This window comes from Aspergillus ruber (assembly GCF_000600275.1).
Source record: "Aspergillus ruber CBS 135680 unplaced genomic scaffold scaffold00068, whole genome shotgun sequence".
Lineage (NCBI taxonomy): Eukaryota > Fungi > Ascomycota > Eurotiomycetes > Eurotiales > Aspergillaceae > Aspergillus > Aspergillus ruber.
Window position 1 is genome coordinate 854 of NW_024467364.1, and position 25,767 is coordinate 26,620.

A 25,767-nucleotide genomic window follows, 5' to 3' on the forward strand; every position below is an offset into this window, starting at 1 on the left:
CACTAAAACGGAAGGGGAAAGCCTTCGAGCTGTCTAGAAAATCAAGTACGTATGTGCGCGATGGATATCAGTTGTAGAGAGGAGGCTATAACAAAGAACAATCATAACATATCAGTCATAAACTAGGACAAAAACAATTTCGTTGTAACCATCAAAAGAAAAATCATCAAGACCATCAACCACGTAGCTCCCCATCAGACCCCCAGCAACGAGAAGATACTACCTGCCATTCCCAGAAGCCACCGGCGGAGACTCCCACCCATCCCCCCCCGACCCACCATTATCCACCTCCTCCCATTCCCCAATCTCATTCCTAGACCGACTCCTCATAACTTTCATCGCCTTCCCAACCCAAAGCATCTGCTCATGCTCCCTCAAACACCGCTCTCCACCAAACGATTTCTGCACAATCCCCCTCGTCATCATCCCCAGTTTCCTCCGCTGCGGAGTCTTCTCGTACATCCGGTGCGTGATTCTTTCAACGTCCTCGCGTGAAGGATTGGAGGTGAGGATCGGTGCTGGCATATGATCAGGATCATCAGCATACTGGCTCCACTCACCGAGCATAGCTAGCATGGAGATTTGGGCACGTGCAAGCGCGAGAGCGTCATTTGGTGCGACTACCGCGCTGTAACGCGATGAATCGTCTGGATCACTGAGGACGCGGAGTGAAGCACCGACATCTGTGCATACGACTGGTGCACCGGTTAACGCGGCTTCACCTAGTGCAAGCGGGAGTCCTTCTGATAGGGACGAATTGAGGAAGAGCCATGTTCTCTCCAGGACGTCTAGCGGGTCTGCGGTGCCGCAGAGAGTGACTTTCCCACGAAGACTCTTTGACGCGATGATCTCTTGACATTCGGTCGTGTACATTGGAGATCTGTCGATTGCGCCGTAGATTTCGAGGTTGTAGTTGGTGAAGTGCCAATGGTTGATTATGATGTCTGCGGCTAGGAGGGCGGTTTTGATATCTTTTGCGTACCAGACGTGTGATAACATGGTGACTGTTGGGTGCTGGGATTTTATTTCCTTGACTGGGGCGAATTTCTGCATATTGATGATGCCGTTGACGACGGGGTCAACTTTTCTGCGGAAGATGTTGCGGTGTTGGATTGTGCCCTGGACAGTCCCAATCTCGACTTCCCAGTCTGGATTGAAGAAGTCCGTGCACGGAGTTATGATGTCTGCGTGGTGCAGAGTGAGGACGGAGGTTATGCGCATTAAGCCCAATAGAGCATTTCGGATAAAAGGGGAGAGTTTGGAGAGGGCGGAGGAGAGGCTGATGTTGACCTCTCGCCAGGAGATGGCGTGGTCCCAGATTTGGAGGGTGCAGCCGCGTTTCATTTTGCAGACGACGCCGTAGGAAGCACTTACGCTGTGGTGGGAGGCTTGGAAGACGTCGGGGACTTTTTTGGGAACGGGGATTGAGAAGATGAAGAGGTAGCGGTACCAGAGTTCCAAGGCGATGTCGAGGGATGCTAGTGTTGGGAGCTCGGTTTGGAACCATGAGGAAGTTGGGATGGCATTGGGCATTGTTTGAGAAAGCCAGAGCTCGCCCCAGCTCTTCTTGACGATGTCGCTGTTCCAGACTTGTGTCCAGTGTCTGGAGCCCTGGAAGTATGTATTCAAGTTCACGAGTGCCCGAGTAGATTGCCGAATGTCAGCCCTAGTTAGGTTGACAGCACGAGAACTCTTTACCAGCGTTGCCAGAATCGGGACGAAATTCTGTTTGATGTCGAATTCATTGGCAGAAGTCTTGTCGTCGACCTCGGAATCCAACTTATTCCTAAGCAGACCATGCGTTGGAGTGAGAAAGTCCAACCCCCACAGAGGAATAATCTTCAACGACTGGACATTATGCTCAGTCTGGTGCTTAGGAATTCCAAAGTCATTCGCTGACTCGCAGATCATATGCCACTTGACCGTTCGCAAATGATTGACCATATCACGCCGACACGCAGAAACACCACCACCTTCATTAGGCCAAGTCCCAGTATCAGCAGCCATCACATGAAGCGTGTTTTCCGTATCCGATCCAAAATCCTTGGTTCTGGTGTTGATCACAGCATCCCCTCCAGGGCCAAAGTTGAACAGGTCGCTGATTTTCACTGCCAGGGAGGTCCAACTAGATACATTGTCGTTGAGATCAGCGCTGGCCATAATGGTATCGGCATGTTGAGTGAGGTAAGTTTCTGCTGAGACAAGCTCGCCATGGTCACGACGGCGCCAATACGGGGCAAGAGTTCTGTCGCGACGTAGCAAGCGATCATCCATCCAGCGGACAGTTACGCCGTCAAAATCAACATGATCTTTCCATGCCTTCCACATCAGTGAACGGGCGCGTGATGTCGAGACAGGAAATCGCCTCGTGGTAAGGCCTAAGAACCGTTGAAAGATATTGGTAGTCAGACTATCACAATAGAGGAGTGGATTGTCGCGTACAAAGCTGGTATGTTTCGGCTTCGTAAGGATCCCCAAATGGTCATATTCTATGAAAGCTGGTGTCTTGACATTCTCCCCATTGAGCGTCGTAAAGATCGCCGGATTGAATTTGTGATCATAGAGCCAACGACTCTCATAGACATCAGAGCCTTGGACAAAGGTTGCCCTTGTGACTTTGGCATGAGGAATCCATCGATTGGCCTTTTCGGAACGACGAAGAGGTGGTGCACACCAGGAGATCGAGCATCTAGTATGGGGGAAGGAGAATTCAGCACTAAGCAATTCGTCTCCGAAATGAGGATTCTTGCGGTAACGGTATTGGAAGCGCACAAGACTGCCATTCCTCATGTAAGATCCGGAGCTAATAAGCCCGTTGCGATTATATTGGACACGCTGTGACGCATGTTCTCCGTTCACACAACGTCGGGATAGTGGGATTTTCGCCGCAAAGCTCTTCTTTAGCCTCGAAGTTCTTCGAGGAATGAAATAGTCGTAGTGATATTCATTGACCAATTGACCATAACTCAGCTCCTGTCTGATATTGAGAAGAAGATCGTTAGAGTAGGTACAGACATATTTCAGGAGCGTTGAGTCGTCTGGCTCAGTTTTATGCTCTCCCGTGTAGTAGAAGACTCTGAAGCAGTTATCTTCCCCTGCGTGCCAGAAGGCAGTGAAGGTTCCGTCAAGACCTTGGATCATGACACTGGCTTTCTTGATTCCGATTGTCAATCCTTTCGTTTCGTTCCAGAGACGCTTGACGTCATCACGGCCATGGAAAAGGAAGAAGACCATGAAAGTGTCTTGCACGATCTTGGCATAACACCAAATTAGGTTCAATGTAAGCTTCACAGGAACGCGATAAACCACTGTGTGGTGCTTCATGACATGGTCCAATTCACGCTGGAACTCTGCATCGGCGACGAGGGCGACAATGACGAATTTACTGAGGGAACCGAGAGCATGATAAAAGTAGCTGAATGGCGCTTTTAACAGACGAACAATGCTAGAAATTGTGAGTGGAGGGCGTGGAATGTATGCGACACGCTCTGGTTCTTTGACCAAGGCTCCGCCGGTCCCATGATGTGGATAGCCAAGTATCCTGGCCATGGTGGCTACACCAAGATTGCAGCGAGCAACATGGACATCTAGAGTTTTGGCGTCGGAAAGGCACAGTCTCTCTTGAAGCCACTCTGCCTGGTCGACTGATAACCGACCTGGCCGCCCCAGACAACGGTCCAACAGCATAATTCGGATCTGTTTCGGTAATTGCTCCCACTGGGTATCACAGTCAAACCCTAGACACAGCTGCCGCAATAGTTCCTTTCTAGCCCAGCGTGTAACAGTTGCCGTATTGGATTCCTCATGAAGTTGCTGTCTGGTCGTTTCTGCCATTTCGTCTGTAACAAGTGATCCGGTGAGCACTGCATGCTCATGTGGCATTCCCATAAATGCTTCTGACACTGCATGTAGCAGAGTCTCCGCAATGATCTGGCAGTTGGCATGGACATCAATATGCTTCTTCAGTCCTCGCCCAACGCTAATAACAAGATGCAGCTGGTTTGCGTTATGGCAACTGAGAGCTTGAATACCAGGTCCAAGCGACCCTGAAGGAACTAGCTCAATCATGATAATCCCTTCCTCCCATCCATCTATGGCCACTCTCACGAGTTCGTCGACGTTGGGGAATGCTTTCTCTGTCTTTGGCTTTTCTATACGGGAGTTCATGATATCCTTGACTTCAAATCCCGGATGAGCTTTGGGTGCTAGCTTCAGGCGAGAGTGGGGTGATATCTGCAATGAATTTTGCCAAAGGGAATTTAGCTCCTCCTGCGACCAATCAGGATCATTCCAAGGCGTAGTATACGCATGAAATGACACGCTGGGAGTTTCCAGTGAGTCGATTCTCCTAGGCATCCCTAACTTTGCCGTGGACAGTGAAAGAAGCGCAACAGTCCAGGTGGCAGCTGCAAGTCCTATCACCTGGGGATACTGGAATGAAGGCAGACACTGCTTTAGCGCAATACCAATAGGCAAACCAACAACAACACCGGCTAGAAGCGGCTTTAAGGCATAAGGACCAGAAAATATCTTGGTGTACTGGTACCAGAGTAGACCGGTGTACGCGAGCACATATAGAAGGAACGTGATTGTTGCCTCCAAAGAGTCCTGAAAAGTCCAGACAAGAGATGTTGAGATAGCGAGACTCCAGGTATGCCACATAAGGAATTTGAATAGTGTCCTCCAGTACACGGCTATTTTGAACCTGGTATAGCGCTTTTGAGAAATGCGTGCGTCTTGAGCAGTCCTAACTGCCATGGGCGTCTGTTTTCCAAGAAGGTCCTCGAGGTCCTGGGCTTTGATGTCAATTAAAACAGCCCCAACCAGATAATAGGCCAGACCAAATCCGATTGCCATACGTGATGTATTCCTCAACGAAGTGGAGAGTCCGACAAGGTGGCCGCCAGTAAGAAGCTCTACCCATTTATCGAGTAGCGCGATAACAAAGTATAAGACTCCACATCCAATCTCCTTACCTGATTGTCGCCAGTGAATAAAGGCATTGTGCAGACGGAGGCCTTTCTGGGAGTTGCGGAGTGTATCCAGTGCAACATTGAGCTGAATATTCCAAGACGAGCTAAACGCAATAGGCCGCGGAACATCAGCATACCTGCAATACCAGTCGAGCAGAAAATTGGTCGACTCCCAATCTCTCGCAAGTTCGAAGACAAGCCCACTGCGCTTGGCTCTGGATGATGATCTCCTTTCTCTTTCGGCAAAAACATCCCTAAGCAGCGTATCTCTTGCTACCTTGAGAACGGCCGGATCGCTAAGACCATCAAGTGCTTTTTCGTCATTGTTTTTGTAGGTCGAAATGTACCACATTCGAATCTCAGTATCGTCGGTTCTGCGAATTCTCTGGTACCAGGTTACCCACTTTGAAGCGACTGCCCGAAGACCAAGTAGCAGACAGCCGAGGAAGGCGTAAAGAACAGCCAGATAAATAGCGACGTCATGGCCTGTAAAGGTAGTGATAATCGGACTGATGAATAAGATCGGAACACAGTAGAAGATAATCTTGCGCCCAGATAGAAATGACGACTTGGGATAGCTGAAGCTGGCAAGGGAAGCGAAAACGGAGAAATAGGTTGTCAACGCAACTAAGTAAAGGTAAAAGATTATTCCAGCGGCGGCACCTCTCCCAGCAGATATGGCAATGAAGGCGACAAGACCAGTTGCAATCGTAAAAGCAATGCCAGCAATGAGTCGGGTCAGGATGAACATATTCGCAGCAGCAAAAGCCATAGAGGCGAGGTAGTACGGGCCACCGCACGCAATCCATGATCCAATAGCACCTGACAGCAACAGTGATATCATCACTGCAAGTGTTGCACTTTGTTGCTGATCGTATGTCATGAACGTGGAGAGATACAATCCTCGACCGATTATGGTGAGTAGAAGGATGTCAATCAAAGCCGGAACGGCAAATGCACTAAGAAACGTAAAGCGCTGATAAGGGGACATCGGTCTGACACAGTAAACTTGATCCACATCCGTCTGTGCCCCAGCGTACGCAGTAGCTACCTGTGGAGCACCATTGACCCAGTCAGGAAGCTCACGTGTGGAATATTGGCACCTGAAACGGTCTGACAACAACTTTCCGAAAACACTGGGCGAGACATCAAAGTAGGCTTCACAGCGCGATCCAAGGGCGAATGCCTCCGCAAAGGCGGCAGCCTGATCGTTTTGAATACCAAAGAGAGGGTTCCGATCTGTTACTTCCGTGTAGATTTCATCAAATGCACATTTCCTTGCAGCACAGAACAGCGAGAGCGCTGTAATATCAGTGTACGGATCAATGTTATGGTCTTTGATAATGTCACATAAGGAGCTGGTAATATGAGCGAGGTCCTGTTCCCGTCGTTCAGACAAGATTCGAGTGAAGGTGACATCAACTTCATTGAACAAAGCGAGGCATGTCGAAGTTGAAGGATATTGGCACTGTAGTTCTTTGTACCAGTTTACCCGGGTGCGTACCAGAGTTTCAGGAGAAACGGAGCCGCTGAGGAAGCCAATTGTGCTGAGCTCTTTCAGCTGGACAAAAGATGGGGCGTCGACAAGTTGCTTTCGAATGTACGTACAGATGGCTTCGGATATTCCGTCTGTTGAATACGTTACCGTCAGGTGTTGGAGCAGGAGAAGCTGTTCCTCTGGGCTAAGAGCATCGATATCCTGCACGATTCGCCGTGGAAGGCCTGTGTTGCCAACAAGGTTATCCAACCAGTTTCCTAGCGCAGTTTCCGCTTCAAAGCAAATTTGTCGAGAATGGCCTTTCGCAGACAGAAATGTATGTAGTACAGTGCCTTCCAAATCCTGGGCATCTTTCGAGACGAAGATTTCGATTCCCGCCGAATCAATTTGGTAGACGGCCCAAAGTCGAGAGTCGGTGTCCTTGCGGAACCCAGAGTCCATACCGAGGTTTATGCATAGTGAACCATCAATCGCAAGTTCAGCTAGCTCTTGGATAGATTTTACAGGCCCACTGTTAACTGCCCAATGATCACAGAATTGCCGCAGAAGGATGCCGATGCTTTGAACTTTGGATACGGAAACTGAATCGGAAAGGCCCAGGGACTTGAGCTGTAGCTGGGATTGCAAAATTTCAGCGAAGGCAACAGGCGCGACATCGATTCCCAATGGAATGCAGCCGCATGAGTCATAACTCTGCTCCGTGAATGACACAGATAATGGGCTGTCGTGAGAACTCATAACTGTTGACCAATTTGACGGATCACGGACGGTTATTGACTGATCATCCATGACCTCTACCTGCGAGCTAGCCGACCTAAGTACAGCGTCGAGGCTTGGGAAGTATCCCCGTAGAGTATTCCATCCAGGTATGTCGACAAAGTCCCGTTTGATATCGGTGTTCAGGCGCCAATAAGTGTGCGCCGCCATGGTGTCTGCATGCTTCAACCATCCAAACGCGGAGAGTGGTTCGATTGTTTTAGTACTGAGAGTCGTATCATAGAGAGCAGAATGGCGGCATGTCCAGCATAATGCGCTGTAGAAGCTGCACCATTGCAATGAACGCCGTATAACTGCATTAGATACTACAGCATTATCGTCGACTGTTTCCCAGATCATTACGACGAAGTCCCTGGTGCAAGCCTCTGAGACAAAAGCCTTGATAGTAGATTGCATATCCGCCATCTCAAAATAATCACGCTTCTCTCCATTTGGCAAGATGCTCGCATTCCTGATGACAAGACCAGAAATTGCATTGGTTCGAAGTTGACCGTTGTCTTTTAGAAAATTCGGTGGCCACGTTTCCAGGTAGATTGCCAATCCGAAGCCTTCGATAATCTCAAGCAACCTAATCCAAACAGCTCGCGGGAATTTGCACTCCCAATTTGAAAACAGGATCCCGCTAAAGGACCTGCCATAAAAGGCACCAAAGAGGATATCTTCGAGTTTTTCAATCCCAGCGAGCGTTGAATGTCCTCGAAAAATGATTAGATCCAGATCCACCCTGCCTAGTACCGGCTTTGTTCCAAACTTGGAAACAGCATCAATAACACCTGGTTGAAACGGATTGACGATTATGAGGTCCCATTGATTTAGAACTCTGTATTGCAGCTCCGTTACTGGTGTGCGGAAACTTCCTAGGTAAGCACCGAAAGACGATGGCTTACGCTTGATTGCCTGTAAGTTCCCCAAAGCAAAGTGTCGCTCTGAGAGTCTGTCCAATTTGCTGGAGATATCTTCTGATATAGACTCTGAGCATGTCCTCAACTGTAAGTCATTGGGTTAGAAAGAGGAAGCTTTTAGGATGTTTGCAGGTTCGTCCCACCTGATAGTAACTGAAGCACCTTCTAACCGCATATTGAATCACGTACACAAACCCAATAGTGAAGGAACCAAGCAGAAAACCGATCAATACCTAGAAGTTATCGTTAGCGTTGGTTTATATCGTAAGGGTCAAGGATGACTCACAAACTGCCACCAGTGGTGTCTCATCCCATGCCATCCTACGGGCACGACGTCAAGTATCTGTATCATGGCGGAGCATTACAAGAAATATAGTATAAATTCTCTTAGAGAGGAAGTAAATGTGAATAAAAAGCAAGGAAGAGAAGCATGTCAAAGATACCAAAAACGAGCCACCACTTGACTCAGAACTTCAGACCTTTCTCCGGGAAAGTAGTCTCCAGCCACAGATCCAGTCAAATGCTAACCACGGCCAGACCAGCTTTATGGTTGTATGATGATGGCCAAGTTTAATTTGCAATGGTCATGCTCAATACTTGACTTGACACCTGGTAATCGAAAGCGATTGTTGTTTGTCACTGTTGCAGAGCCTGCAGGTAAGCAATAGGTCACAGTTTATCCATATTCATCATCCGAGCCCGACAGCCCCATCGGAGTACTCGATAGGAAAGGCCATTGATCCCTGTACGTTGTACCGACTCGAGGACATCAACAAACACCATCCTTCAACCCCCAGGAACAATTTCTAATGGATGGACCTTCGAGCTCTGAAACACAGTAATAGCCGCACCTGAATAGTTGTACGACAAGACCTCTATATTTTCCTGCTGACCATGTCCCCGGTCTTTCCCGTTAAGGGCAGAGCGCAGTGGTGTCCGTATTGCATCATTGCGCACATTGAAAATGTCCGGTTGCTCTCTATTCATATGAGAGGGTATGTATTTCTCCCAATGAAGAAATGAGTATGCGACATGGAAAAAGACAACCTTGGTGCCTGCAAAGCCAGAGAAAACAGTTGATATTCAGATTTTCCTGATTAGGAATAGCGGGCTTGTCATGTTTTGCAAATACACCTATGGATACCGTAAAATACACAAATTGTAATATAACCACGACTTCCATTTCGGGACGTCTTCCACGCCAGGTCGCGTTTAGCCTTCCACTTCCCTGGCTGCCTTGAAGGTATATCCACATGGCAAGCTAGGTATTCTGGTTGTTATGATATGCCTTACTTATTTCTGAACGGGAGGGCTTGAATTGACGTTCACGGATGCCATAATTTGAAACACACTTTCATCCGGAGCAAGGCAATGTATAGAGCGTACTTAAATCCTTGCCTGAAGGAGCAAATCATGTTTAAACCCAAGAACTTCGATAACTAGTCACGAGGTGCTAGTGATATCGTTCACAGTCATTGCTCGGAGACGTTGCTTGTCAGCACATGGCGTTTCTACAAAAGCTCTTTTTTTTTGGGGGGGGGAGGGGCTGTGAATGTACTCCCCAATAGCCATGTGCCACAGGAAAAAGGCAACTTGCTCCTCTGAGATCATGCCATCCCTGAAATGATTGAGATCCATCTCGTCCTCTAAGCTTGGCAACCATAGAAAATGGAAACCCCGGAACCAAATGGCCTCCTACGAGCAGCTTCTCATGAGCATTCTATGTATGGAGCCGGTAAGATGTTGTCATCTGTGCTCTATCAGTTTACTAGCCTGGTAGCTCAATTGGTATATATTAAATCTTGCGGACAGTGAAATTCGGACCACATTCAAATGCTTTCGCCCTAGATTGCTAAATTTCGGAGCGACCATGATACGATATCCACTATCTGACCAGGAGCTCTCATCAATGCTGTCACAAGGAAGTTAGACGTGTGTGCTGTCTAAAGTTTTACGGGTGCTACTACACAGAACGCTCGAGTTACTTGGCTGCTCTACTCTTCCAGCTCCCATGGAACTCTTTTACTCGTCGTCATCGCCCGCTTTTCTCTTGTCCAATCGAGTCCATTCCTCACCCAGGCACGGCATAGGGAGATTTGGTCTTGGACAATCTGCCCACCATGTCTCTCATCCCATCGTCTTTCTTTTCTAGTGTGTCTCCGGCGGCGCCGCCGGTTGGCAGCAAGCCTGTTTCATCCAACATATTGGTCATTGCGAAAGATAATGCCACTGCAAGCGACGCAACTTCGGGCCTTAATGCCTATGGTGTGCCGTTCACCGCGCTGCTTGTTCCTCAAGACGGGATCCAGCTGCCAGCACTAAGTGGCAACGAGGGTGGTAACTTCGGGGGCATCTTTGTCACTTCTGAAGTGAGTTATGATTATGGGCAAGAGCGTGGCTTCCAGAGTGCTTTGACTCCAGACCAATGGAATCAACTCTATGCCTACCAGCTTGAATATGGTGTGAGATTGGTCCATCAGGATGTTTATCCTGGTGACAAATTCGGTACCACCCCTGCTGGTGAAGGCTGTTGTGCAAATGACGTGGAGCAATTGGTATCGATTTCCGATACTAGCGAGTTCCCAACAGCAGGCCTGAAGATAGGCGAGGGTGTCACGACCAAAGGTCTTTATCATTACCCGGCTACTATCACCAATGCAACGAGCACCAAAGAAATCGCACAATTTGCAGAGAACAATGTGATAACTACGAAGACCACTGCTGCGGTCATCAACAACTTTGACGGCCGACAGCAGATGGCTTTCTTTATCTCGAGCAATACCACGTGGAGTCAGACGTCGACTTATCTTCAACATGCTTGGATTAACTGGATCACGCGCGGGACGCACGCTGGTCAGCGTCGTGTCACCTTGAATACACAGATTGATGACATGTTCCTTGAGTCGGACATCTACAACTCCCCAGGAACAGTCTATCGTGTTACTCCCGCGGACATGGACGGCATTGTCGAATGGCTCCCGTCGATCAGGGCCAAAATGAACCCCGGTAGTGACTACTTCATAGAAATTGGTCATAATGGTAACGGTAATATTGAGGCTTCCAGTATGACGGAGGAGGGAGAGTCTATCTGTAACGGCGGTGGGATCGAGTATGAATCTCCTCCTGACACGGATATGGAATTTAAAAAGCCACAGGGCACAGGAACCGACCTCTGGCCAGTACGGACAACAGCGTACACATGGTCTTCGACCTGCACCAATCGTGACGAGCTTTTGCTTTGGTGGACAAACGAGGTCAACCGGGACAGATTTGCGCATATCTCACACACCTTCACTCACTTGGAGCTGAACAACGCCACCTACACTGACGCAAGCAAAGAAATCTTCTACAACCAGGCTTGGCTGAAGAAAGTCGGTATCTCCTCAGCTAAGAAATTCACGTCCCAGGGCATTATCCCTCCTGCTATTACTGGACTGCACAACGGCGATGCTCTTAAGGCGTGGTGGGAGAACGGAGTTCGGAACTGCGTTGGCGACAACACACGGTCTGTGCTTGTGAACAAGAAAAATAGCATGTGGCCATACTTCACCACTGCCGAAGACGATGGGTTTGCTGGTATGCAGGTGAACCCTCGCTGGGCCACACGTATCTACTACAACTGCAACTCACCCAAGTGTACCGTGGACGAGTGGATCGAGACATCTCACGGCACTGGTGACTATGGTAATGGTGAATTCGATGACTTGCTCGCCGCGGAGAAAGGCGACACCATGGTTCGTCTGCTTGGTCTATCCCACTCACCGTACATGTTCCACCAGGCCAACCTCCACAATACCAATGTTGAGCCTATTACAATCAATGGCAATACTGGAAATTATTCCATCTTCCAAGCCTGGGTTGAGACTCAGGTCCAAGAGTTCACCCGCCTGGTGGACTGGCCCATGGTCAGCACGACACATCAAGAGGTACGTACACATAATAAAGATTATTATTATCATAACAACTATAGCTGACCACTTGTAGATGTCTGATGCTTACCTCGCTCGCTACACCCGCGATCAATGCAAGTACAACATGAGCTATCTTACGTCAAACCGCGAGATTACCGGCGTAACGGTTTCCGCCGAAGATGCCAACTGCGCGGCAGATATTCCAGTGACGTTCTCTGTTCCCCCAACCGATACACAGGGATTTAAAACTGAACAGATCGGGAGCGATCCTTTGACAGTCTGGGTGAAGCTTTCCGGTTCACCGGTTACCTTTACGCTGTCGAAGCCTATTCCGTTCTAATTTATTGCTGGGTCTGAAGTTGTGTTGTGGGCTGATCGGTAATAGGCGTAGGAGGAAAACAGGGTGGTGAGGCTCGGGCTTTATTCATATTTCAGTCGAGAAGTAATGCGGTTTAATGTAGCAATCAAGTGCCTTTCTTTCAGTACCTTACAATGATCCAAATGCTTTCAAGCTTCTACCCTTTCATGCTATTATGTAATAATAACAGCCAAAATAATAACTATTATTTAGCATAATTCTACTAAATGGTGTTTACGATCCGCTCGCTGCCACAAATGAGCTGGCAACGTGCCACTGTACATCCAAAGAGATAGGGTTACTCAGGTACAAACACCGCATTATCCGCCTAAATCTCGTAATATACGATACACTACCGGCTCGTATTGAGCACAGAACATATCAGTTACTACTTAGGAGCAGTGTGACAGGAATACGAGCCAGATCTCGTGATCACTCATGTCTGACACGACCAAGATTCACAGTTAACCATGTCTAAAATACCGTTATATGTCACTTCATGCACAATATTCATGCCCAACTGCCTGCTATGGCGACCCCCTTCACCATGACACCTATGGGTCAGTCTACGGGTGGTTGGGAGACCTGGTCGACTAAAAAGAAGCTCATCGTTCTTGTTTCGGCCCTACTTGTTCTTATACTGGTTTTGGGCATCGCACTGGGACTGGGTTTGAAGCATGATAAGGAGCGGGAGCCAAGAGAAACTCCTCCAACACCTACGAGATGGCAGCCAGCAGCCGGGTCGACTTTCCAAATCATGATTCTCTACCAACTAGACGATACATCGACTAACGCAGATATATACGACATCGACCTCTTCTACAACACAAAAGACATCATTACCCAGCTCCACAAGGATGGCCGAAAGGTTCTCTGCTACTTTTCCGCTGGAAGCTATGAAGACTGGCGCGACGACAGAACCCAATTCCACAAATCCGACCTTGGCTCAAACTTAGCTGGCTGGCCAGGCGAGCGCTGGCTCGACATCAATTCCGAAAATGTGCGCAGAATCATGCTCTCCCGCCTAGACACAGCCCGCGACAAGGGCTGCGACGGCGTCGACCCGGATAATGTCGATGGCTACGATAACCACAACGGACTGGGCCTGACGCGCGCGGATGCTGCGGACTATGTCAATTGGTTGGCTAATGAGACGCATGTGCGAGATATGTCTATGGGGTTGAAAAATGCGGGGGATATTATTCCGTATGTTATAAGGAACATGCAGTGGAGTGTGAATGAGCAGTGTGGAGAGTATAAGGAATGTGATACTTATGCGAAGTTTATTGACGCTGGGAAGCCTGTTTTTCATATTGAGTATCCAAAGGGTAATAAAGTGAACGATTCGCTTGCGGTTACTAATTTACAGAAGCAGAATGTTTGTGGGTCGGATGGGGCGAGGGGGTTTTCGACGGTCATGAAGAATATGAATTTGGATGATTGGATTGAGACATGTTGATATTGGTTCTATAATGTTTCGAATGTTTCTATTTGGGTTATAGTAATGCGTTAATAAACTATCCTAGCTTCTTACCGTTAAATCGGACTAAGCATGTTCGGACGAGCATTCTAATATTACAAGTGTATATAGATTAGGGTCACGTACACTTAATGAGAAGCTACTTAGCTTTCTGTAAATAGCACACACCGGTCCTACCTGATACACTAGTTCCCAGCACAATTTACTATGTACTGATAACATCTACTCCGCACCCAGTCAGCCTTGTGAGCGACCGAACTTATTGAGCCCATCTCGGCCTGAAGACTTTTGCCTGTGTAACCGGCCCCCATCCGGCTTGCTGCCCAGTCCTATATCGAACAAAGCTTTCTGCATCTCAACGCCGCTACAGGGCGTCAGCTGGCGATGACCATGTGGTGTGGCTAAGCTGAGAATTATTGCAATCTACGTCCAACGGCCGATAAGATTCGTAAGAGCCAAGGATCTGGACATGTTTCCGAGCGGATCATAGCGGATCATTCAAGATAGAAGATTTTGAAATTTGATTATATGTTTCGGAAATATCTCCGGGGGAGGGGGCTTGGAACTGATTATCTGCTATTATTCTCGCGAAGGTACTCGTTGTTTTCTCCGCACCAGAACCCGGATCTGAATGTTGCTCCATGAGCAACTTAGTCGCTCTTTTCTTTATGCTACAGCACCTCTGATTACTGCATAAGCACTATCGAGGTTTATTAGATTCTTTCTATGTTGATTGTTATTGGCGGCAATGAGTTGCGGAGTTGTACAAATGTCGATGTATAGATCCCTAGGGTACTAAATTATGGATATCACGGCAATCCCATCGGAAAATCCCCAGTGCATACAACACCGATTCTTCGGATAACATAGTCACTTGATCTCAAGCAGTTGTGGCACTGGTAGCTGGCAATCGAGATGTGTACATCGCCGGAGAAGCTCGGGTAGGCACCTCATGAGTGACATTGTAGGATTGAGGGAATGTGATCCATAATACTTGAAGGATCCAATACCATATCCAACACCGATAACATATGCCATACTACTTTACAGCACACCCTTACTTGGAGGGTTACCAAACCCCTCTCCAAGCCCCTTTCCTAGCGCAAAAGTCCATGCAGTGCCACACATCATCAACAACTATCTCAGTCGCTTTCCATCATGCATGATATAAAAAGCACATCAATTGGAACGTTTCACCAGGCCCGATCGAAACCATGCAGCGAGTACCTGTGCACACTCAATATTTAAATACGGGCTGACAACTGACTCATGTAGGTGTTACTACATGCAAGGGCAAAAGCAAATAATGACTCGAGTCGAATGGGAGAATTTAGCAGACTGCGACTTATGCATGCGTTCCAGGAAGGAAGATAGTTTGGTAACGGTGCAGCTACGTCTGAAGACCAGCATATGCTAGCCTGTATTTATATATTTAGGGTTTGGGCTAGGCCATATTTGGTTAGAGTATGTATTAGTGGAAATAGAATTGAAAATTACGATATCGTATGGTATGGGTGTATGACAGATACCACTTTTTCTTAAGCGATGTACTGGACTATGATCAAAGAATAAACGAAGACATATATATCATAACGCAGACAAATGACTATAGATTGCTAAAGACAGCCTACGCCGCCATCAAATCCACAAAATCACCCCAACTATGCCCAAAACCCGCATAATAATCCACCCTCAAATGAGTAACATAGACTTCCTCAGCAACTTTCCGGGCCTTCTTGACCAGACTGCGTAGCTTAGAGCCTTGTATGCTATCTGGGACAGAATGTATTACCGCGCAAAGCTGCTCACGATCGTCCTCTGAGAGGGTCTTGAATACTTTTGCTTTGCGACGCTCTTGGAAGGTATCGTATGTTGCCTCGAAGACTACGGTTGAATCGGCTGTTGAGAGGTAGCGGGTGTCGGACACGACGCCGGGGTTTTGAAATACCTGGTTATGTTAATAATCACAGAGTTTCACACCACGGCTTGAACTGCATTGTGAACAGCACGATGATCAAAAAAGGTAGGGTAGTGATATCATCCTGGATAAACAGAACGTACATAATTATCCGGACCCAACCCAGAACTCCCCTTCACCAAGTCCCTAAGTTCCTGCAAATATCCAAAAGCACGATCATCGTATTCCTGTGGTGTCTCATCGAAGAATATACCCTGGACCGCAAGGTCCGGACTAGAACCGTTAACTGGCCATTTAGCATACGTCTCAATATCTCTGCGCACGAGGCCAATATCACGATTCGTATAATTAACCGGAACATAGCCTAGCAACCGCACATTATTGTATGAAGCAAGTCTCGGTATTTCGCGCGTGTAATTCGCATCCGGCAAAGCATCCGGCCCCGGCCCATTGCCAGGATTAACCACAACGGTAAAGTTAACGCTCGGGTGTGTGGCGACTCTGCAGTGCTCAGCTCCTCTCCTTCATATACCACGCGAAAAAACTCAGATGGCAACATACACGTTCTCCAAAGGCGCCCACGCGCCAGGAGCAGGATACACATAGAGCGGGACAAAAACCTTTGACTTCGGCCCCATGCTTTTCTTTCGAAGTGGGACAACCACTGCTGGAGGGATGATGATGGCTAGGATCAGAACGAGGACAATAAATGCTAGGAGGCAGGAACGCTTGCTCTGGAGAAAACGGCTGTTTGCCAGTTTTTGGGAGTTCATTTTGGGCAGCGATATGGCTCAGCATGTAAAGATAAGAGGGTGGGATATAAGGCTTGCCCAAGATGAGACTGAGCTGTATGTCACACAATAATATGGAATCTTGTTTATGCCTCTGCATTGACTGTTACATTAGCCTCGATCCTTCTATACAACTCATCATTGAAGTCCATGGATAATAATACCTGGAGAAGTAACCGATAGATTTGACTTTATTCAATTTTTCAATATATGAATAATGGTCTATAAGTTACTCAAGGAGCATATAAATAAGATAAAGAACCAATGCTAAGAGGTGTCTAGAAGTCAAAAAAAAAAAGAAAAAAAGATTTTTAGCATTTACAATAATGCGAAATGTGCTTTCAACTACGGGCATTTATTCTGTTTGCCAACCAAAACGGTTCACTTCCAAGTGGTAAATGATATCCTGAATGAGTCTCTCAACTTTGTCTTATTTAAGGACATATATTGCTACCAAGGTAATGATGTGTTGATGAGCATTTGTTGGATGCCTAACGTTAACCATAACTACAGACTCACCCCCGATACTACGATGTCACCTACCAAGCACGAGGAAAATGACCAAAACACAAGATGCTCTACTGCCTTGTCCTATGCGCAGCTACAGAGCACATAGATGGTCACGCCTTCTCCGACTTTACGAGATACAGCAAGGCTCTTCGAGAACAAGGTGTTGAAGGTGACTTTCTGTCATGCTTTCCACTAGAATAACCTTTCATGTGGCTTCAAAAAGAGCATACTCCGCCGCTCGACGTTAAGAAGTCAGTAAAAACGGACCATAGTGGTGGGGCTATCTATTCCTATTCTAGAAAATTGTATTTGGATGGTTTTTGTTGGTTCACGCAAGTCGAGGCCCGTGAACTACTAGCTTACATGGAGGAATGGATAGCGCCGTGAAGGGACAAACCCAAGGAGAAGTCGTCAATATTATACTCGAATGTAACAGGACAACGTTGGAGATTACTATATCGGGGACAAAAGGATTCATTCATCCGTTCTCCATAATCTTCTTTCCAGTTTTAAAACAAGCGTAGAAGTGAACCCCATTTCTGGGGCTTGCCCGGGCCTGTTTGCCGGCGTTATCCAATCGTCAAAACTAAGAGATCGCTACATCGATGGTGTATGCCCCGCTATATGCAGCATCAACAATTAAATTTGCAATGGTCAGCGTTCATATCCATTCGTACAGTCTCTAACGAAGATAACTTTTTCCGGTGTACCCCGGGACGAGTATCTTGGAAAATCCGTGACCACGAAGCATTCTTGACAGAGCAGCTCAAACGGAATTTGACACCCTGCGGGACCGACGTAGAGCCCAAACTTTATGCGAATGGGCCACTTGATAGATTGTCAGTGGTTGAAAAAACGGTGTTTCGAGACAAGGTGGACGTCCTATATGACCTAAAAGTATGCGCGCGTCGCCCCCGAATTGAATAGCTAACCAGCAATGCCATAATCCGCGATACCATCTACCAGTATAGCCAGTCAGTGACAGACTGTGCAAAGGCTGTCCTTGGCAGTGAAATATCAAGGTGTGATCTGCGTAGCAGCTACGTATCTGGAACTGCGGCCTTTGATCAGCTCTATGTTAGATCGCCGGACTGGAGAAAAATGCTCCGCAACTTGCCTGACGGCAACCAGCAATTTGGGACACCTTTGAGTTCCTTGTCACTCGTGGCCTGCTTCATCCATGTTGTCTTACTATCTCAATAGATACGGATGCAAAATCCACAATTTCTAGGACTGTCATTTCTCTCTTTTTTTTTTTTTTTTTTTTTTTCAATTTTCCTTTCCCCAGCCAGGAAGATGACTTCGTTATTGATGGCAAGACACCCTTGTAGTTCGCGTGTTAGTATGAAGACATCCATTGTTATGCTTCTTTTTCTCTTTTTGATATGTTAATACTCACAGTAACAGGCCCACAATCATGATAGTACGAAGCGGCGTCAGCCTTGAAAAGCTATTCCAGACATTCGTGAACAGTGAATTCCTCAGTAAATGTAACATGCAGCATCTGAACTGGTTCAAAGAGGGCCAACCTAACGCAACAATCGCTGAGAAACCACGAGATGGAGAGAAATTCACAATACCTGACAAAACAGTCATGTAGAGGAATGAAACGGAAAATTTCGGTTTTTGGCTGCCACATGGATTAGACGGCACGGGTATTACGACTCTTGCAGCTCAGATTTAGCAGGGTAAGGAACGATTCAACAGGATCGAGAAAATGCTTTGAGAGAAGTCGAGCAGATTCCTAGAGAGAGGCTATGGTTTGAGTCAGAGCAAGCAGAGCTCTTTGCGAGATGGCCTGAAATGTTGTCCGGTGCTGATAATGACTCTTCTGGAGGCACAAATTAGGATTATTCTCACTGGCATGATGTTCCTAGTCCGTAAACGTGCGAGCAGGGTTGCAGTCATGGGAAGTCCCAATCTTAAGAAGGGGAAGAATTCGGGATTTGGTAGCCGGGATCCTTGCCTCGAGTGACTCAGGATATCGAAAATGGAGACAACAAACATAATTTAAGACCGGGTCCCTACTTAGCTGTAACTAGCCGCATCGGAAATTTCCATGCTGCATTCCTGTGCAATGATAGTTCAGCCCAGCGCGATCATTATCCTCTTCTGCCATTTGGACCTTACACCAGGGCTGGGAATAAATAGAATGTATCACCATAAGAGGCTGTGACCGAGTACTTGGGGGTTCAGCGTGGTACATTTCTGACTGCCCATCTCACAGTGTTCGAAGTATAATTCAGTCTCCTCGCGGAGACACCGTGGAGATTTGATAAAAACACAGTCATCAGACAGTAGGTACTCGGATACTTGATCCGACAGCTGGCCCGGTCAATTCGGGATTTGTTCGACAGTAGCTACCTTTTTTCTTTTCTTTTATTTTTTTGGAGGCTGATTTCCTTTTGTGATTGCTCTATGTGCTGACAGTAGACTCGCACCAGCCATCCTACGCCCGTTATATTAGAACAGCCCGTTTGCATCACGATCTGTCCTGCTTGATTGACATTTCTGCAAGATTAATGTTTCGAACTGGTCCATCATGGAGACTCCGGACCGATATGATTCGAGCAGTCCTTTGGAATCTTGCTCTCCACTTTCTCTAGGTTCGCCAGCAACGGACAGATCTGTTTTATTCAATAGAGATGGCTATTTCGAAGAGCTGCAGAGTGATTCTCCGTCTGACCGGTACATACTGGTCACCGGTGGACTGGGCTTCATTGGCAGTCACACGGCATTGGAACTCCTCAAAGCAAACTACAACGTGATAATAATCGACGACCTCAGCAACTCATTCCTAAGTGCCCTAGAGCGGATCAACTTTCTGGCATCAAGTTACCATGAGCAGAGGGGGACCAAAATGCCGCTGTTACACCTGCATTCCCACAACTTTCGAGATCAACGAGCACTGCAGCAGTTGCTTGAAGAGTATCGGATTCCGTCTGAAATGGGTCATCCCACGTCCAGAATCGCAGGTGTCATTCATTTTGCTGCTCATAAAGCAATCGAAGAGAGTATCCAGGAGCCGTTGAAATATTATGCAAACAACGTAAGCGGACTGATAGATTTTGCGGCAACTCTGGGCGAATTTGGAATCAAAACATTCATCCTTTCTTCTTCCGCAACGGTATACGGAACCTTGGCAACTTCTGGCCTTCCCCTGAAAGAGGAGCTTTGTGTCCACAGAGAACAGGTCATTAGAGACGACGATGGAGTTGAGAGAATCGTACAACCTGGCTGCACAGGAATTACAAATCCCTACGGCCGCACAAAATGGATGTGCGAGACTATATTAGCTGATCTAGCCGCTTCAGACCCCGAGTGGACAATAGTAAATTTGCGTTACTTCAATCCAATCGGATGTGACTCCTCTGGACTTCTCGGCGAAGATCCAAAGCAAATCCCAACCAACCTTCTACCAGTCGTTGTAAAGGTCATCACGGGACAGTACAGAGAACTGCAGGTTTTCGGGACAGACTGGGAGACTGAAGACGGCACCGCCGTCCGGGATTTCATCCACGTCACTGATCTCGCTCGAGGGCATATCGCTGCTTTGAGCGCAGCCAACGACGGCAAACTAAAAGACAACTTTCGGACATTCAATCTCGGAGCAGGATATGGCCATTCTGTCATGGAAGTGGTGAGCGTCATGGAGGAGGTCTCTTCCAAGCAGATTCCGGTCAGGGCTACCGGGCGTCGTCCTGGGGATGTTGGCTCGTGTGTTGCTGTGGCCACCAGATCCTACGACGAGCTTCATTGGAGGACAGAAAAAACATTGAAGGACGCGTGTCTGGATATCTGTCATTTCCTGAATATTAGTGGTTTATCGTCATAGGTCGGCCTGGTGGCCGAGCTGGCATTTTGATTATTTTATTTCATTTTATTTTTTGCATGGCGTTGAAGCGCTTGAGATACGTGTATCCTTAATGCCCTTGAGTTGATTTACAAGATCTAAACCGAGATTTCATAGCTAGATGTGTGATGTCCAAGACGCGGAAATCGAACGAAGAGTGCATAGGTCGGAGCGCCCCGCTTTATTGCTCGGAGAGCCCCGGAGTTACCTTACCGAGCCCCGCTAAATCACATGATCCACAACACTGAAGGCGCCCCAAAATTACACTCTGTCTTATGTTGAAATCCTTTATCTGCCTACGCAATTGATACACTGTCCCCATTTCTGCCGTCATAATGCCTTCTACACTTGCAGATGTGGTAAGGAAATATCAACCATGTGCTTAAGAAGCAATTAATAAATACATTATTAATGAGAGCAGCCCGCGTACAAAGCCTATCTCGCCCATGTGCCTGCTGGAACCCTGCCGCTACCTCTGATCAAGGAGGTACTAAATAAATGCTATATTATTGCTTGAAAAGCGCTTAACAAGTGCATAGGGAGAGCATGAGGAGACTGTCATTCATGTCGATGAGCTGTTCTGTCGTGTGGAAGACTGTATTCGTGGAAAAGTAAGATTCTTAATTTCACTTATTTATTATTTTTCTGATGCTAACTATGTACTTAGAAAGCATTTCCTGGGACCAATGACCTGCGTTACCATGTGAAACACTACCATAACGTTAATGTTGCGAGTCCTGGAACTGGACGGCCCAAACCAGAGGCAGTGAAGGTAGCAGTTAGTAAGTATATTTCAACTACTTTACAGGCACTTTCCAAGCACTTACAAAGGACTTCAACAGAGTTCTTCAAGAATATTATTGAAGGCCCTCCTGAGCCTGTCCCCAGCCCTTCAAAGTCCACTCATCCCGAGCCCGCCAGGGCCACCACACCCCCTGGTCATGCCAAGCCGCCATTCCCTCTCACGAAGAAGGGCACTGTAAGTACCTTAAAAGCACTTGTTTTATACCTTTTTATGTCTGATAAGTGCTCAGGTATCATGTGCTGCTATGCAACGTTGGTGCAGGGACAATGGCCATGCTGTTCCATGTGTTAGTTGTGCAGCAAAGGGATTGAGAGCAAAGGGTAAGTAAAAATGTTTTTTGAAAGCTTGATATATGCTTATTAAGTGCTTAGACTGCTGCAAAAATGAGGATTGTTGTGATAACTTTTGTCATTTCGACCCAAATTCATTTCCAACTGATGCAGAGTAATAGATGGTGCTTGCAATAGATATGTTTATAGAATGGATAATCTGTTTTTAAACATTAAAAAAGAACCTTTTAAAGTGTTTAATGGACCTGAGTAATATCTCCTTTGTTATTTTTTGTATAATTCTCTCTCACGTTCTAAATTCTGCAATTCAAGTTGTCGAACCTCAGCCTGTTCTCTTGCAAGCTTTACCCGTTCTTGTTCAAGCTTCAATCTTTCTCTTTCAATCTCAACTTTTGCCTTTTCAATATCAAGTTGAGCCTGTTGAACTTCTATGTTTGCAGAAGCAACCCGTCGAAGTGCAGATGAAGAGGACCTTAATTCTCAATTAGTATCCTATGACATTTATTAGGTACTTGATTAGCGCTTACCGGGTTGGAGTTCTTCCACGGCTTGAGGATTGCCTTGATAATGATCGTTCATGAATGGAAGATTGCCTTACTGAAGGTGATGATTGTTCATGCCTTAAAGATGGTGATATTATACCGGAAGCATTTGGTAATTGAACATTATCATCATCCACAGTAGGTGAACTGGATGGGTGTTGCCGCTTGCGAGAGACTAATATATATTAATTAGAACAATTATTAAACAACAGTCAAGCACTTCTTTAGTACAAGGTGCATAATGTAGTACTTACAATCCCGTTGCATATGACGCAAATAATTAGTTTCCATCTTAGCTGTCCGATTGGTATGAAATATGCCAAAGATTTCACGTCCAAGGTACTGTTGAATATCTCGCTTATCAAGAAGCCAGGCACTAGAAGATTATAAGTACTTATAAAGTGCTAGAAAGACATAAACTAAATACCTTTTTACTGCAGGCAGTAGCAATTGCTGTCTTCCAAAGGCATAGGATTTATTATGAGTTTGCTCTGCAGTATTTGTTGAGTTTCGGATAAAATGCCAATGTTCAGATGGAATTAATGAGCAGTATTTGTTTAACCCAGCTGCAATTACTGGATCTCGCTTGTGTTGTGCCCAGTGAAAGACATTATCAGTCTCATGTGCTAGGTTTGTTGTTAGTAGAGGTGCTAAAATAGCATTTATCAAGCACTAACCAGTACTCACCTTGCAATAAATCAAGTAATTTATAATAGTCCTCCATAGATTTACAGGTTAATAAACCTGCCATTCTTTGACGGATCCCATGCTGATTGGGATGATTTCCAACAGCCTTGGTAATATTTCGATGAAAGTGGACCTGGCAAAAGACTATAGTACTACGAAGATGTTCTTCAGTAGTACGCGAAGGATCAAGCTCATATAAGTACTTTCCAAGCCCTTAAAAAGCACTAGATTAGCATTTATCATGTACTAAGGCTTCCACATAAATTTTACTTACCACTTGTTTGTTTATTGTCCATGTCACAAACGATTCCTTGAAAGCCTTCTTGATGGATATGCGAGAAGTGAACTGATTGCCCAGTTACATTAGCAATAACCTGAAAGACTCTTTTAAAGAGTCGATAGTATCCAATTGGGGTCTCTTGATTGGTGAACACTCGAACTAAGGTAATGACTGAAGTTATTTTTCACTGTATTAGTGCTTATGAAGTGCCTATCAAGTAGTAAGTACTTACTTTTGCCATGGTTTGGTAAATAAGTTGTAAAGACAACTTCATTTAATTTAGCAGCCTTGAGCCGCTTATAAGACATATCAACTTCAAATGACTTGAGTGTTATAAGGAGCTCTAATTGCTCCTTCAATGCACAGATTAACATAAATTCACTCTCATCTTGATACTTTGCCTGAATATATTCCTAGAATAATAAATTAATACCCTGAAGGTATTAAAGAAGTGCTTGCAAAGTACATACCTTGATCTGAGGATTTATCTGCATTTCAAAGGCAACTCCATTATAGTGCTGCCCTTCTGGAAAATGTAAAAGCTTCTGTCTTTGAATTATAGCAGTAACCCGATCAGTGTTATTCAAACTTTGATGAACGTCTGCTAAGGTAAATGCATTGTTTTCATGGCAGAACTGCTGAAGACCAGGGGACTTTAAAAATGTGGCTAATGATTGATTAGTACTTGTATTATAGTAGGCAAATGCTTTAAAAGCACTTACATGTTGTCATATCAGGCGTGAGAGTATTGAAAATGATTTTTTCAAGACGCTGAATGATTCGTGCTGGGGTCTTAGTTAATGGTGGTGGTGGATGTTGATGAACACCTTGTGAAAGAAAGACATAGTAAGGACAGCTTTTTTGATCAATAGGAAGCAGTAAATAAAAATAAACATCACAGCCTAGTTTAAGTAAGGCTCCAGATCCTTGTGGGTGGTTGATCCCTGTATAAAAATTGTTCAGAAAAGCACTTTATATATACTAAGTAAGCAGTAACCTACCACATTTTAAGCGCCTCGTTTTTTGATGTAGTATCATGTTACATTCTTCTGGCATGGGATTGATATTATTGTCAAATAACCCCTTTAGGAGCTCAACATTCAGTTGACTTCCTAGAAGCCGGCGGTAAAAATGATATCGAGGGTTATTGAGATAATGAACACATCCAACGAAGGGTATCAATTCACCATTCACATCCTAGTCATATGAGATAAGCACCTGATATGTGCTTTATGTGTACTTGACAAGCACTTACTGGTTCCCGATGGTATTGAATGCCTGGACTACAGGTATCAAGTTGTTGTAGACATCCTTTTTGGCTTGCAAAACGACTCATAACTGAATAATAAAACCTAGAATGACTTAGCATGCACATGTCAAGCACATAAATAGTGCTCTCTAAATATTAGTATAGTACTTACGTGTATGTATTCCTTCGATTTTGATCTGGCTCAGTCAAATCAACGGCTTGTTGTGCTTGTCGCATTTGAGACCAGATGTTATTATTATATGATGTATGAGTGATTGATTTCAAACCAGAAGATAGATATTCACATATCTTTACTCCTGAACATTTCAATCGAACTTTTAGCACTGGGGCTCTTAAAAATGCACAATATATATTTTTCCTTGAGACCTCATCTTTAGAGTATTGCACCTGCCAAGTACTTAATCAATATATTCCAATCACTTAACAAGTACCTCTCACGAACCTCATCAAGGATTGTCTTAATACTCTCATTTCCATGTAAAGAGTCTTTTTTCTCAACAATATAGGAATATCCATGGGCGCTTGTCTTAGGATAATCAGGTACGCATGTAGTATATTCAATATAGTCCGAAGCAAGACTATCTGGAGCTCCCTCTGTTAAACGAATTAATGGCACTTGATGCTATAAGTAATTGTAAGTACTTAATTAGTACTAATATACATTTTTTTTCTCTTTGAAAACGTACATCAAGATCTTCTGTGTTCAGAGGAGAATTCGGAAATGAAGTCATGGTGTGATAAGTGCCTATAAAGCGCTAGATAAGTGCTATCGGGAAGTTCAAGTTCTGATAAGATAAAAAGGAGGACAAGATTCAATCAAGATACTAGTGGTACTTGAAAGGGCTCGCTAATGTTAGTGGGTCATGTGATTTAGCGGGACTCGGTAAGGGGGCTCCGGGGCCCTCCGAGCGCTAAAGCGGGG

At 45.8% G+C, this 25,767-nt stretch overlaps 7 protein-coding genes across 7 annotated transcripts; 4 read left to right on the forward strand and 3 right to left on the reverse strand.

Annotated features, from left to right (window-relative positions):
* Positions 1-219: 219 nt before the first annotated feature.
* gtb3 (glycosyltransferase family 4 protein) lies at positions 220-8,502 on the reverse strand (the record flags this gene model as incomplete). The annotated part of the gene is made up of 3 exons (XM_040785236.1): positions 220-8,235; positions 8,294-8,383; positions 8,437-8,502. The coding sequence occupies 3 exons, from the start codon at positions 8,500-8,502 to the stop codon at positions 220-222; spliced, it is 8,172 nt and encodes a 2,723-aa protein (XP_040633722.1).
* Positions 8,503-10,270: 1,768 nt separating this feature from the next.
* agd3 (putative extracellular serine-rich protein) lies at positions 10,271-12,401 on the forward strand (the record flags this gene model as incomplete). The annotated part of the gene is made up of 2 exons (XM_040785237.1): positions 10,271-12,076; positions 12,135-12,401. The coding sequence occupies 2 exons, from the start codon at positions 10,271-10,273 to the stop codon at positions 12,399-12,401; spliced, it is 2,073 nt and encodes a 690-aa protein (XP_040633723.1).
* Positions 12,402-12,932: 531 nt separating this feature from the next.
* On the forward strand, positions 12,933-13,956 carry EURHEDRAFT_417839 (endo alpha-1,4 polygalactosaminidase). Its single transcript, XM_040783293.1, has one exon. It carries the CDS (start codon positions 12,967-12,969, stop codon positions 13,876-13,878), a length of 912 nt encoding a protein of 303 aa, XP_040633724.1. The 5' UTR covers positions 12,933-12,966; the 3' UTR covers positions 13,879-13,956.
* A 1,570-nt stretch (positions 13,957-15,526) lies between these two features.
* On the reverse strand, positions 15,527-16,590 carry EURHEDRAFT_407225 (spherulation-specific family 4 protein; the record flags this gene model as incomplete). Its single annotated transcript, XM_040780507.1, has 3 exons — positions 15,527-15,847; positions 15,961-16,339; positions 16,379-16,590. 3 exons carry the CDS (start codon positions 16,588-16,590, stop codon positions 15,527-15,529), a joined length of 912 nt encoding a protein of 303 aa, XP_040633725.1.
* A 3,070-nt stretch (positions 16,591-19,660) lies between these two features.
* EURHEDRAFT_382333 (NAD-dependent epimerase/dehydratase family protein) lies at positions 19,661-20,953 on the forward strand (the record flags this gene model as incomplete). The annotated part of the gene is made up of 1 exon (XM_040779523.1): positions 19,661-20,953. The coding sequence occupies one exon, from the start codon at positions 19,661-19,663 to the stop codon at positions 20,951-20,953; it is 1,293 nt and encodes a 430-aa protein (XP_040633726.1).
* A 353-nt stretch (positions 20,954-21,306) lies between these two features.
* EURHEDRAFT_390658 (uncharacterized protein) lies at positions 21,307-22,155 on the forward strand (the record flags this gene model as incomplete). Its single annotated transcript, XM_040779844.1, has 6 exons — positions 21,307-21,330; positions 21,393-21,458; positions 21,511-21,582; positions 21,639-21,753; positions 21,814-21,950; positions 22,006-22,155. The coding sequence occupies 6 exons, from the start codon at positions 21,307-21,309 to the stop codon at positions 22,102-22,104; spliced, it is 513 nt and encodes a 170-aa protein (XP_040633727.1). The 3' UTR covers positions 22,105-22,155.
* Positions 22,156-22,809: 654 nt separating this feature from the next.
* On the reverse strand, positions 22,810-25,094 carry EURHEDRAFT_511421 (uncharacterized protein; the record flags this gene model as incomplete). The annotated part of the gene is made up of 10 exons (XM_040785974.1): positions 24,997-25,094; positions 24,831-24,927; positions 24,577-24,772; positions 24,298-24,477; positions 24,046-24,242; positions 23,808-23,988; positions 23,570-23,746; positions 23,296-23,508; positions 23,036-23,234; positions 22,810-22,984 (listed from the first exon to the last, which is right to left on the reverse strand). The coding sequence occupies exons 1-10, from the start codon at positions 25,059-25,061 to the stop codon at positions 22,810-22,812; spliced, it is 1,680 nt and encodes a 559-aa protein (XP_040633728.1). The 5' UTR covers positions 25,062-25,094.
* Between the last annotated feature and the right edge of the window lie 673 nt (positions 25,095-25,767).